Here is a 13,742-nt window from a genome sequence, read left to right on the forward strand (position 1 = left end):
ATTTATGTTTAAAAGAAATCTATATGGAGCAAAAAAGTTATTTAATCTAAAACATGACTATAGATAGGTAGAAGGAGGTGTTTTCAAGGAGCATGCCTAGAAAGGCAAGTCAGGGTAGTGAGAGAATGTATTTAGTACTGATGTTGTGGTTGGCACTATATAGTACACGAAAATAGATCTTGCTACAAATAGTTTATCATCCGTTTTAATGAAATGAAATACAGATTAATGGAAGAAAGGCCATTTCTTGGAAAACAGGATTTTTAAAATTTGTCTTTGTGTGTGCAGGAATCTAATCTGGTTTCAGCACTAGTTGGTGTAAATAGAAGAATAATAAATTTTTATTTCCTGTGTCTTCATTGTACCATTACGTTTATCCTAGTGAGCTTGCACATTGCAGGAACAATTTGATCAATGCACTAGCATGGGTAGCTCGTGCAGCACTTGCTTGGAAGTAATGTAATATTTATTATTTCTAATCATTTTCAGTTAGGGATGCAGGGATCACTTTATACAGCTGTGGCTGAAGCAGGTTCACTGGTCCTAGTGCCCCGGCAGATCCTGTGCTGCTTGTGTTTCTGTGCAGTTAGCACAGGAGAAGGGTCTCCTGCCTTAGCTAGTTCTCCTGGACCCTATTTAAGCCTAAAATTGGCCGGTAGTGTTGTCTCACAGTATATTTTTAGTTCCGAGACTGCCTTAGTCAGGTGACAGGCTTGTGTTTGTCATAAGGACTTTTTAACTTTGCAGTGTAAATGGGGCACGTTCAATAGCAAGAATTCCTGCGTTTGCATGGCAGCATTTGTTTGTTCTTGGAATATCTTAAACCCCCCATCAGGACCCCTGAACTTATGCAGACATTTTGACTTGTAGGGAAAAGGTCTTGTCAATACAAGTACCAGTGCTTCACTGGATCGTTTCAAGACTTGTGAAATTATATATTTTGGTGTGGTCCATGTTTTGGTGTCTTGGCCCTTTCACGTATTGGTGGCACGAGAGCTCTGCACCGCCTTCTGTGTCCTGGGCAAGAGGCATTTCAGGCGCTGCACCTCTCCTGCTCCATGGGCTCTCTCTGTCTTCTCTGTGCTGGCTCTGCTGACGAGCCCATACGCACAGTCCATGGGCAGCCCTTCTGTTTCTGAGAGCCAGCCAAAAAACGCACTGTAATCGAGTAAACTCCCTCTCATGGAGAAAAATGGAGGGGGAAGTAATAGAAGATACAGGACTGTTTTGTCCTGCAGGAAAACAAAATGTCAGTAGTTTGTCTTCAGCAAACTTGCGGAGAAATAAATGAAGTCTGAGTCTGTGACTGGTGTGTGCCAGAGTCTGTAATAGTCTCTGTATTGCTTGGACTTTGTGCACGCTCAAGAAGGGGGTGCTCCACGTCTGTACATCTTCCTCCTGTTTTCAAAGTAATTTCAACAGCAGATGATACTTCAAAAAACATTTTAAAAATTCTTCTCTGGATTCCTTGGCAAGGAGGAAATCATACAGCCAAAGACTGGGGGAATGCATTGCACCTGATAGTACTAGCGTAATAATTCTGATGTAGTCCCAAAACCCTACCTGAAATGGATCATTCTGTTGCAATATTTGCTTTGTTTCTATCATGCTGGCTGTGCAGCTCTTTTATCTCTCACTTTTAAACTGGTTAATATTAATGTGTATACAAGCAAGCAGAGGAAGGATCATTGTGGATTGAATTCTGATTTGTTCAACTTCATGGTTTCTAAACTGAAAAAGCTCTGAACTAGTTAACATTTGTTTCAGTGCCTCTGTCTATGGGATGCATTTTAGGTTGGTTATCTGCTGTTGCATATTGCTCCTATTACAGAAGTTTCAGTGTCATACTTAACTAGGAGTGAAACTGCCCAACTAGATGAGATAGAAAATTCTCAATTAGTCCCAGAGTTAAGACTTAAGTGCATTAGCAATGTTGGCAATATTGTAGAATCAGATTGGTGTTAAAACTTTATTTGTATTTCTTCCTCGCTATAGGGGTCAAACTCCTGCTGAATCAGACTTTCAAGTGCTTGAAATTGCTCGGAAACTGGAGATGTATGGCATCAGATTTCACCTTGCATCTGACCGTGAAGGCACCAAAATTAATCTAGCTGTTTCGCACATGGGTGTGCTGGTGTTCCAGGTAAGGTGGGGAGAGCAGACTGGGCACGTGTGTCTGTCTTTCCATTAGCATGTCTTGGGAGTAAGTCTCTCATTTTAACTTCAGGTGTCTCTGATGATTTTAAAACTTAGCACATTTTTATGGTCAAGGGAGTGTCATTTAAGCCCCCAAAATATTGTTTGGTGCAGTTCGCCTTTGTTGGTGCAGAGAGAAGAGCATCAAAACCCACAAAACCAACAGTGACACCGAAGTAGAAGGTTTTTTGTTGTCTGTTTGAAAGTTACGTATCAAGATATGTTCGGAGAAAATCATCAGTTCATTTGGTACAGCCCTGGAACAGGTCTGTAATCCTGGAATTTTGGTTCAGTTTCCCTAGTTTTAATGTTACAGTGTATTTTTGCTGGGATAATGTTGCTGTTAGTGTATAGAAGTGATGTTTCATTGAAGTGATTGGACCAATCAGAATTACTACTTTTGTCGTATTAAATAAGCAACTTGATGATCAGAGTTCTGTTTGTGAATGCAATCATATTTTCCTCCCCTCAAAACACACAGGCAGCTGACCTACTGAAATATTTCTATTTGGGTACTCATTTTCTGTTCATTTTGTGTCTTACCTGTTGTTTTGTTACTGTGGGGCAGCTCCTCTTTGGACACACATTAGCTACTGCAGTTCTGCAGTTCCTCTCTGTCCTCCCCAGTGGCCTCTCAGCCCCTGAGGTTTCCATCATTTCAGCTCATCTGGGTCTTTCTCTTGAAGTGCCATTTTTCATCTCCCTTTGCTTATAGAGGGCGACAGGAGAATTGCTGTGATAGTGAGTGCTGACAGGGTCCTTCCCCAAGGCTTTGTGAGTCAGTGGTACCAGGAGGGAAGGGCTGATGTAGGGCATCAGGGTGAATGCAGAGCCTGGTTTTAGCCAAATAAGCAGGCTTGTGAGCGAGTGAGCTTGGCAGGATTCCTCGTGCGTGTGGCAAGTACTCCTCAGTATATTGTACTGCTGAATTAGAAAAAACAGCTTGGAGGATTGTGTCTAGAGTTCTGTCCAGAGGAAAAGGAAAGTGTGTTAAATAAAATGAAACCCTCATCGTGCTCATACCATAAAGTATCCTGAATATTGATGAGGTTGAAACGTTCCTTTCCCATCCGGTTTTCTAGGTTTTCCTTCAGTTTTCTAGTGTCTGCACAGAAACAGACAGACATCGCACACTTGTAGCTGAAAAGATAAAATTGTTGAAGGGAATATTGTCACCAGAAATAAAAATCCAACAGAATGGGCTGGGGGGGTGGTGTGTGTGTACATGCATGTCTATATGCCCGCAACAGAATTTTGTTTGCTGGTCTTACTTCTGAAGCTTTTGCCAACTTTTAACTATTATAATTTTAATTCAGGGTAATACGAAAATCAATACTTTCAACTGGTCGAAGGTCCGTAAACTAAGCTTCAAGAGGAAAAGATTCCTTATTAAACTCCACCCAGAGGTCTGTGTAAGTTTTACTGTAAAAGTAGGCTGGTCACTGTTGAAAATGTATACTTAATTTTATTACGAAAAATTTTAGAGTTTGTAGTTTTATAAAACGACTTCAGCGGGGTAGGCTTGGCTTCATCATTCAAGTAAAAATCTTTCCTTTCCCACCCCGTGTCTGTTGTCTTAGATTTTTAGATTTCGGGTATACACCTCAGCTTATCCTTAACATAGGCATACACATGTGTAAATGTAAGATAGAAAAAAAAAAATAAACCCAAGTATTTCATGCATCCTGTCTCAATACTTTCACTCTGAAAAAGTTACATTTAATATTTCCCTTGGATATAAATGAAGGTTAAACAGTCTTATGAATGCTCTAATCCATTATCGTCACAATGAACTAAGGTAACTTAAGCATTGAAGTAGTAAATCTCTGTTGTAAAAGTATGTTAGGGAGTACTTTTGGCTGTAGCTCCTTAAAAGAACACTGTAGTACACTGCTGATACAAATGGTGATTGCTTTATATGACTCTTTCCTCCAGGAACTTGTTGAATATGTGCTGCTCAAATGAAAAATCTGGTAGAGAGTCCCTTGATTCAAATGAGAATAACCTGATACACCTCAGGAAAGAACAGATGGCTGAGATTATATTGTTGGAGCTTAATTTTAAGGACTGTGTGATTATTTTTGCTACAGCCTTATCTTTTCTGTATGTCTGTATAGCAGAAATGTTCTTTTTCATGCTTGGCTGATTTACAGTAGATGTTTTTGATTGCAGATGTCATCAAAGTTGTTGTTGCTTCCACACTGGATGACTAGATTATGCTCAACGTAGGGTTGTATTAAAATGGGGAAAAAAAATGTTTGGACGTACTGTAGGTAATGCGTGTCAAGGAGACCTGAAGCAGGATACGCTGTCTGCATGTGTAGTAATGTGTCTCGCAAAGAAACCCTCAGAAATTTTGTGTGATAACTGTACTCCGAGATACGCATTATTGTCCAGTCTCATCTAAATCTCAGGAAGTAAGACAAGCATTAGAACTTCTAAGGAAAAAGTATTTTAAAATCACTACTATTTCACTTAAATATTTTAATTTCTTTCAAATTACTAATTTTATGATCCATATTTCTTAAGGCATATTATATTGAAAATGTTTCTGAAGTCAAGTGCATTTTAAACATTTTTACAGTTTCAAGGCAAACAAATATTTTTGAAAGCTATTAAATGATTTAAACTGCATTCAAAATCTCTTCTATTGCTTTAGGGCACATGAGAAGTGACTTAGCAAAATACCGCACCTCCCTGAAGTTCAGCCTTTTTGTTGGCACCTATTTGTACTCTCTGTTTCTCCTCTATTGCCATTTTATGTGCTACTTAGCTTTTGTGTTTTGTTCCTAGGGCCCGTATCAAGATACGTTGGAGTTTCTTTTGGGAAGTAGGGATGAGTGTAAAAACTTCTGGAAAATCTGTGTTGAATATCACACGTTCTTTAGGCTCCTTGATCAGCCAAAGCCAAAGGCTAAAGCAGTGTTCTTCACCAGAGGGTCATCATTCAGATACAGGTAGGGAGAAACATAACAGATTTATTAAAGCTGAATTCCTTATATCTTACAAATGAGATCAAAAGGAAAAAGTGTTCTAAAGTCACTCCATCTATAATTCTCATCCATTGCATTTCATAACGGTTGTACTTTTGTGGGTTCACAGTGGACGAACGCAGAAGCAACTAGTGGATTATATTAAGGACAGTGGGATGAAGAAAACCCCATATGAAAGGTAAGTACAAATGATTTTGTAAGGTGAAATGTAGTTGAGACGTTCACAGTGCCCTTATTTCCTAAATTTCAGTGTTTCTAAATGATGCTTGGAGGCATGGTCATTTAACTGAGAAGTCAGCAATGAGGTATACCTCAAATTTGAGGTAGCTGAACTAAATTTAAAGAATTTATAATTTTGTGATGATGTAAAGAAGCTTGGGAAAGTTTCAGTATTGCATTTTAATGTCTGTGAAGAATGTGCGACTTAGCCATCTAAAAGTGCAGTATGTTTCGAAGATTCACTGAAATTAGGGAGGACTTCTCTGTATGTCACTGTAGCTATGCAAGTAGCCAGTGGCAGAGCACATAATTGAGCTTGGGATCTGCAAGTCTGAAACTGTGATGTTAAATACTCATTCATTTCTAAACGTATAAATAAATAAATAAAGAATGTGCATTTTCATTATAAAATTGTCATTTATTTACTGGACTATGAAACTATCCTGTCTACATCTGGGAAACTCTTCACGGTCTTGCATCTGAAAGATTATAGGAACTTAATAGGAATTTTAAGAATTTTGCATTAATCTACTATTAATAAATATTTTTAATGTCTTGGACTCCAGCTGAGCTCCTTTTCTGTATGAAAGATTGATTTTCTAGTAAATTATTGACATAGAATGAATCTAACCACGAGTGTGATGTAGGATACCACTTTTTGGGGTGTAACATATAGAATTTTATATGCCGTAAATTATGTGGTTGACTGAATTGTAAGTTGTTTGTAAAATTGTTACAGATTAACTCATTCTGGTTTTGAAGCCATTCATTTGTAGATGTTTATACTGATGACGAAGAAGTTAAACTAAGTGCGCTATTTAGTCTAGTCTTCTGACCCAAGTTGTTCTTGAGTTCTCCTTCAGTGGTATGAATGATCTGGATCTTACTTTATTCCATTTTCTGTATGTTTCTTACTCCTGCATTGTTTAATTTACAACTCTTGTGACTTTTTAAGTCTTGAACTAGTTATTAACAAAAAATGAGAAAATACAGCTTGAGACGTTTCTGTTGGCTACTAGAATGGAAATAGCTGAATGGGGAATCACAGAATCACAGAATCGTATAGGTTGCAAAAGACCTTTAAGATCATCAAGTCCAACCGTAAGGCTAACACTACCAAGACCACCACTATACCGTGTCCATAAGCACCTCATCCAAACGTCTTTTAAATACCTCCAGGAATGGCGACTCAACCACTTCCCTGGGCAGCCTGTGCCAATGCTTGATAACCCTTTCAGTGAAGTAAAATTTCCTAATATCCAGTCTAAACCTCCCCTGGCGCAACTTGAGGCCATTTCCTCTCGTTCTGTCACTTGTTACCTGGGAGAAGAGACCGACCCCCACCTCTCTGCAGCTTCCTTTCAGGGAGTTGTAGAGAGCAATAAGGTCTCCCCTGAGCCTCCTTTTCTCCAGGCTAAACAACCCCAGTTCCCTCAGCCGCTCCTCATAAGACTTGTTCTCCAGACCCTTCACCAGCTTCGTTGCCCTTCTCTGGACACGCTCCAGCACCTCAATGTCTCTCTTGTAGTGAGGGGCCCAAAACTGAACACAGTATTCGAGGTGCGGCCTCACCAGTGCTGAGTACAGGGGCACGATCACTTCCCTACTCCTGCTGGCCACACTATTTTTGACAGAAGCCAGGATTCCATTGGCTTTCTTGGCCACCTGGGCACACTGCTGGCTCATATTCAGGCGGCTGTCAACCAACACCCCCAGGTCCTTCTCTGCTGGGCAGCTTTCCAGCCACTCTTCCCCAAGCCTGTAGCGTTGCATGGGGTTGTTGTGACCCAAGTGCAGGACCTTGCACTTAGCCTTGTTGAACCAAGGCTAGTTCAACCAAGGAAGGGAGAAGGCTGACTCATGTCTTGGATACTCACAGAACACTCTCTGTTCTGCAGGAGGCACAGCAAAGCCAGAGTGTCCACTCGTGCTTCAAACACCGACATGCCAAAACAGGTCAGTTGTGCAGCATGCTCAGTACTGCAGTCAGGGAAGCTGACAACCAGCTTTCCGAGTTGATGGTGAAGGAAAGGTGATCTGAGTGAACTGTTTGTCTGGAATCGCTTTCACTGTTTGATCTTTGTCCCTGACGCATGGTTTTTCTTCTTTTTGTGAGTGGTATCTGTTTTGATAGTTGCAGCCAGTGAAGGCTAAAGTGAGTTATATTTTCCTTTTCAGAGTTCAGCTTAACTGGAAAGAAAATGTCATACTTTCTAGTATGTTATTATTTCAGAGGACTAGTTTGTATTCAGATACTATATAACTGCTTTCTGTGGAAGTTGTAAGTTCATTGTATAGATGCCTTCTACAATCAGTGGCAAGAAACAAGTGTTTCACCGAATGGGCTTGCTTTACATGTGAGAGGTTAAGGATACATCACGGGATTTTGCTGTCTTGTCTTACTTTCCCTTGTGGATGCTTTTTCAGCAGAGGCTGTAAAATACCTGGATTTAATTTTCCATCCAGTTATCAGAACTCAGGAAAAATGATCTTGCCTCTTACTGGGGATGCTGGATCTGTTTCTGTAGGCAATGTTTTGTTTGCTGTAAAGTGGGTTCTTTTGAAGCATGTATTCCTTCTGCATCAGGAAGTGGATGTTGCGTTTGTTTTTATGTATTATAAAAAACTTTTTATGTGTTCTGTTTCTACTTTTTTTTTTTCCTCTTAGAGTATCCCATTCACTGAGGGCTTGAGAACCCCAGGGTCTCCTGCCTCAGCAGCTGCCCCCTTCCACTCAGTTCACTCATCGTCCACTCCTACTCCTGTCCTGCCCATCTTTGCAGAAACCAGCCCTTCCTCTTTGGACCCCCGAGCACCATACACAAAGATTCCAGAAAAAAACACTGCAGCGCTGGCAGAAGCGGGGAGGAAACTGACGCAGCAGCCTGGATCTCCCATGCTCCAAGGTGTTGGGTTTGGTAGTGTTGCAGGAAACTGTAACCCTGCTTGTCCTGTTGTTGAGAGTGGTTGTGGTTTAGATCTAGACATAGAGAAGAGTAGTAAGGAGAGCAGGGCCGCTGTTTGTAAAAATGACAATGATGAGGATGACTTTACCACAGGTGTTTTTGTTGTTGAGCAAGAGCATCAGCACGGCAGTCGAGGTGCCCCTCTTTTCACATTGACAAATTCACAGTTACAGGTATCAGAGGAATTTATTGATGATGACCCAGCAGAAATTTCCTTTTTTGCTGGGGGCTCTGAGGCGTTTTCATACGTGTACAGTGGTTTAGAGTTAAAGGGCTCTGATTTCTCTAAGCATGTGTCAGAGTCACCTGGCTTAACTACAGATTCCCTTCAGCACAATACGGTCTCTTCTCAGTCAAGCCCTGACAGGTACTCAACCGAAGCAGTAGATATGAATATGGAAGATGAGTTTGAATTTGAAGAAGGGAGCGATTTCAACGGCAATGAGAGACCATCAGATACCTCAGAGCTGTTTGAGGTGAAGGCTCAAGCAAGTAGAATGCAAAGCCTCCTGAGCCCGTCCGAAACAAGTTCACTCATCAACAACCGCTCTGAGAGCAGCTCCCTCAATAATTTGCCGCTGAACGGTACGTCCTCCCTGCACGCGTACAGCTCCACGAACCATTCGGAGGCCAGTTCTATGGTGAACTTCCCTGCCTACTCAGTCCGCTCCGAGTCCAGCTCAGCCTTCCAGTTCACGGACATTATTGACCAGCTGGAACAGCTGAGCTATCCGCCTACCACCACGGAAGACTCCAGCAGCACAGACACAGACTCCTGGGACTCCGAAACCGCTGCGCCACTGGATGTAAACCATTTCTTCAGTAACCCTTTTGCTCAAGCCACTGGTGAAAACTTTGCTTTTGACTTTCAGAATAATTTAAAAAATCTCACACAAGACGACTGGACAGAGAAGGCACATGTCAATTGATTGATTCTTGATTTTTGTGGTGGATCCCTCTATGCTGTTCAGGCTTAGAAGTCAAAAGGAAGTGATGTCAGTCACTTTAAGGAAGAAAACTCTAAGTGGCTGGATTTTAAATCACATAACAGAGTTGATTTTATTTTTTTTTCATGTACCTCTTCAGTTTCCCTCAAAGCATCCTAACTTTGGTGCTGCATTATATGCATCACAGAATGTGTTATAATAGGCTACGATGTTCACAAAGTCTTGCGTTTAGGAAAAAACACTGATTTCAGAGAAGTTACGTATCATCAGCTGGCTCATGCAGACATCACAAATTACAGTATGTTGAAGGATTTCTTTGACTATAAACATATCTGTAAGAGCCTGATATAATATGCTGTTACTCCAACACTCAAATGCAACAGTCACTTTTGCACATGCTTGTTAACAGGCAGCTGCATCTACTAAATTAGCTATTTCCTGGGCAGCAGTGAGAGCCCTCATTTTGGATTTTTTTTTTGTTTCTGCAATCAAAAAAATGGACAATCTTCAAATCAACTATGAAGGAAAGTATTAAAATATCGATCTATGCAACATGTCTGTGGTATACTTTGAAGAATAAATAACCTATGTGGTAGTTTAGAAGAGGGAATGTGTAGACAATCAAATGAATATAGCAGTCACCAAAACTTTTTGTGAAGACAATCACTGTATTTTCTGACTTCAAAGTGCCTTCAGCAGTCCAGCAACAAACAAGTAGCCTTCCGCTTTGGAGATATATGCATAGACTATAAAAGCACTTAATCCCCATTGCATTTTGTCTCACCTTTTTCTTTATTTAATCACTCTGCATAAAAATGCTTACAAATTAATTCATAAAAGTGTCTTTTGTCTGTGGAAGACAGGTGGTGGTAAACCTGGTGATACCTTTAACTTTTTCTTTAAAATATGAACTCTATTCAGAAAAGTACCATAATCTTTCTGAGAAGTTGAGATGTTAGGAGGTGTGAATACTGTAGACAATAGTTAGAGCTTCACTGCTTTTATAAATTTTTTTGGTCAGACAACTTCGGCATGAGACTTTGATCTGTAATTTTGAAAGCGTAGTTGAAAAGACAGTAACTGAACTGGTCACATCTAATTTAGGAACATTTATTGAGGTGAAACAGTAAAAGTTGTGAAATGCCCTTCCTGTCTGCCAGCCTGATGGATTGGGGGGGTGAAATTCTGCGCTTCAACTTGTAATAGCATTTTTTGGAGTATTTTGCTTTTGTACAAGCAAGAATGTGAAATACGTAACACCTGACCAAAACCTTGTGATGGAAAGCATCATCTCCTTCAGCCATTTGGTTTTGGGGTTCCCTGTTGCCCAGTTTTGAGTCCTTTGCAGTTTCTAGAAGGAGAGAGTGCAGTACTAGTACAATCAACGCCTCCAAAATAAGCAAAATTCCGATAACTAAAACTTCAAAGTAATTCCTCTCAAGGTATGGTAGAACACAAGGCGGTAAAACCTTCTTTAGTCACCCATTTCTTCTAGTTTAGTTTTTACCAAGGTATGATTATTCTTCACAGCACTTGCTTTTATGTTGTGGTTACTGTGTTTGAGTGGAATCACTGTTGTTCCATGAGAAACCTGTCGCCTTTGCCAGTGGCACAGAAAATCAAAGCATATTTAGAACAAAGTAGTAGGTTGGACCTACAGGAATACAGGAATATACAGCAGTGTGATTGCTCTTTTTTGTTTATAAATGCAACATGTTATATTTTTTTCTTTTCTGTTGAATGTGTGTTCTGGCTCTTCGTCTGACTTTATTCATACCTGTAGAGATGATGTCGTGGATATGTAATGTAACATTTCTAAATAGGCACTTAGAGGAGGTCTTCAGTTGCATCCAGAGCTGGTACCTTTAAGTATGTTTTTAGGCAGTTTGTCTGATTTTCTTCCCACAATTAACCACATTATGTAACTTAAAAAAGAAAAAGAAAAACAACAGTAAAAAAACTTCTGTCTGCAAACTCTCTTACAGGTGGTAGAGTCAGGGACAAATAAGTAGATAAAGATTTAGAGGAAGGCTGTTAATTTCTTCGATCTTTTAAAAAAATAAGTAGGATTCAGCTGTTTACATATAACCCTGTCTGCCTCTGTTTCATGTTCCATGCCTCAATCACAAGCATTCTCTCTAAATGTTTTAGAATTGCTTAATATGGGAATAAATCCAACTAAATTCTCTAGGTTTTCGAAAGATCTTAGGAAAAAGAACCTGTGTTTTCAATAAACATGCTTGGTAATCCTGAGAGAAGGCTTGCCAATACATTTTCTTGCTACGCAGTTAATTCAAAAGGGCGTCTTCAATGCTTTGCTTCTTGTATTTTGCGACTATGCAGATCTTTTATTGGCAATTATAAATCTCAGGGATTATTTTTTTTTAAAGTAATAAGAGTCTTAATGTAATGTCCCTTTTGTTTTCTAAAGGAATGGGAGTGACTAGGATCCTGGTCCTTTAGCTTAGAGCAAGACGTGTGGAGCCACAGGTGAGGATGGGGTGGGGGGGAGCTGTGACCCGGGTATAGAGCTGTTCAGATGAAGGTTTTAGTTACAGGCGTCACCAGGAACACTGACCTTCACATCATCTGGCTCCTCTGTACTGGATTTGGGATGCTCGTCAGACAATGCTGGTCAGCACCTACAAGCCAATATCCCTTGCCGGTGTACTTGCAGGTTGTGTGAGAGTTCAGTGCTGCTACCTGTGCCCCTGATGCCCACTAGTTATATCTGTGCTGTTGCTAATTGATAGCATATAGCTGTAGTGGTTTCTTTATGGACTTTTCTGATTTTCAAAGCTATATGGCTTCTGAGGATGTAGTTGCATGCTTAGCTCTGTTGTTTTATTTGTGGTTTCCCAGATAGGCACAAAAGAGGATAAAATTTAGTTCTTAAGTAGAGTTTTTATTATAGCAAGAAAGCTGTGAGAAAAGGTTCTTCATCATTTCCTCCAGAGGGATAAGTTCAGATTCACTTTCCAATAGAGATGGAGAGAAAAACAGCCTGCCTTCAAGGGAACAGGACGGCTCAGTGCTTCTCAGTGAACTCGAGCACCAATTGTGAGTTATTTTAGTGCATTAGAGATGTGCCAGGCATCCTCTTCTCTCCTAGCTGTCTCCTGAGGTGGCAGGAGAAGGTGAGAGAAGGAAGGGCTTTCCGTTCTCTTCCCATATCGTTTGTCTTTGGGTAGCGTAAGGGAATTGGTGAACTTCGGTGCAGTGTGGTTATGTCACAAGTACCAGCGATGCTGCTAAGCTTTCAGCGTTACTCCTTGCGGTTTGTTTTGTTTTATTTTTACAGTGCTGATACTACTAAAACTTAGTTTCCGGTACTGAATTCTGTTTTTTTCCTGAGCACACAAGTTTTCTTTTCAAGAAGGTGAGTAATATGCTGGCAGGTATGGGATTGGTGCCAGCCACCTAACCGAGAGAGCTGGGACCCTTGCAGACCCCAAGCAGCAAAAGCTGCTGCGGGAATCACATGGCATGAAAAAGGGGGGAGATTAGATAGGAAAAATCAGAAGATCTTTGTCAAGTATTCCATGCATGCTTACCTTGAGAAGAAAGCATTTGAGGAGCTGTGGTAGGAGCAGATGAAAGCCTAGGTGCAAACCTTCACTTGTCTGTGGCAAGTGAGTGGTGGTCCTCTCCTCCCCCTGACAGTGTCACTTCTGCAGGTACATTCTTTCACATTTGTTTTCTGCCCCCATCTGTGTGAGACTGGGGAGGACATATAGGTACTTATATTTTGAGTCGACGTACAGGTTTTAGTGCCATGTTTTTCCAGTACAGAGAACCTCTGGGGCTTCCAGGCTTGTTCTCCTGCTCCAGACTGTGCATCCACCAGCTGTTGCAACAGTAGCTCAGCGAAGGGAGCATGTCGGAGCCATTGCTCCTGCTCCTCAGTGAAATAGGGCTAGTTTCCATCCTTCCACTTCTCTGTTTTCCTATTTTAGCAAATACATGCAGCAGTAGAAAGCATGTCAATATTAGTGGCTTTTCAAAATGAGTTTGGCTGATGGGTTTAGCTCTCTTGTGGTACTCAACTTGCATGTTGCAGTGCGACTTAAAAGACACTAAGAAATGTGTCTCTTGAGTGGGGAGTTTAATCTGCACCTGTAGTCCTGTATGTGTATACTTACAACCGTTCTACGCTTAAACACGTTTATTAAATGTAAAGCATTACATCAGAACATTTTTGATCTTTGTGTATGCAGTTAGTGGAACTCTCTTAATTTGCATAAAACATGGGTCATAGTGTTCTCTGACCTATCCACCACCCAGTTAAACATTGGTAAACTTTACAAGCCTGTGTTCTCTATTGTGTGTAGACTTTGTAATTTTAAAGTACTCATTCATTATTCAAGTAATACATGCTGTATATTTCCCAGGACTTATCATATTTTACAGTAGGGAATAGA

At 40.6% G+C, this 13,742-nt stretch overlaps 1 protein-coding gene across 6 annotated transcripts in view; it reads left to right on the forward strand.

Moving 5' to 3' along the window:
* The window catches only part of FARP2 (FERM, ARH/RhoGEF and pleckstrin domain protein 2), an 83,083-nt gene that overhangs the window by 37,907 nt on the left and 31,434 nt on the right, over positions 1-13,742 (forward strand). For 5 of the 6 annotated variants that reach the window (XM_072868514.1, XM_072868519.1, XM_072868515.1 and 2 more), the window contains exons 8-13: positions 1,996-2,143; positions 3,513-3,608; positions 4,990-5,153; positions 5,299-5,367; positions 7,307-7,364; positions 8,077-8,314. In XM_072868514.1, coding sequence (XP_072724615.1) covers positions 1,996-2,143; positions 3,513-3,608; positions 4,990-5,153; positions 5,299-5,367; positions 7,307-7,364; positions 8,077-8,314 — 773 coding nt within the window. The remainder of the gene's footprint in view (positions 1-1,995; positions 2,144-3,512; positions 3,609-4,989; positions 5,154-5,298; positions 5,368-7,306; positions 7,365-8,076; positions 8,315-13,742) is intronic. The other variant, XM_072868518.1, reaches the window with a different exon arrangement.

Source organism: Ciconia boyciana, chromosome 7 (genome assembly GCF_034638445.1).
Source record: "Ciconia boyciana chromosome 7, ASM3463844v1, whole genome shotgun sequence".
In the NCBI taxonomy this organism is placed as follows: Eukaryota; Metazoa; Chordata; class Aves; order Ciconiiformes; family Ciconiidae; genus Ciconia; species Ciconia boyciana.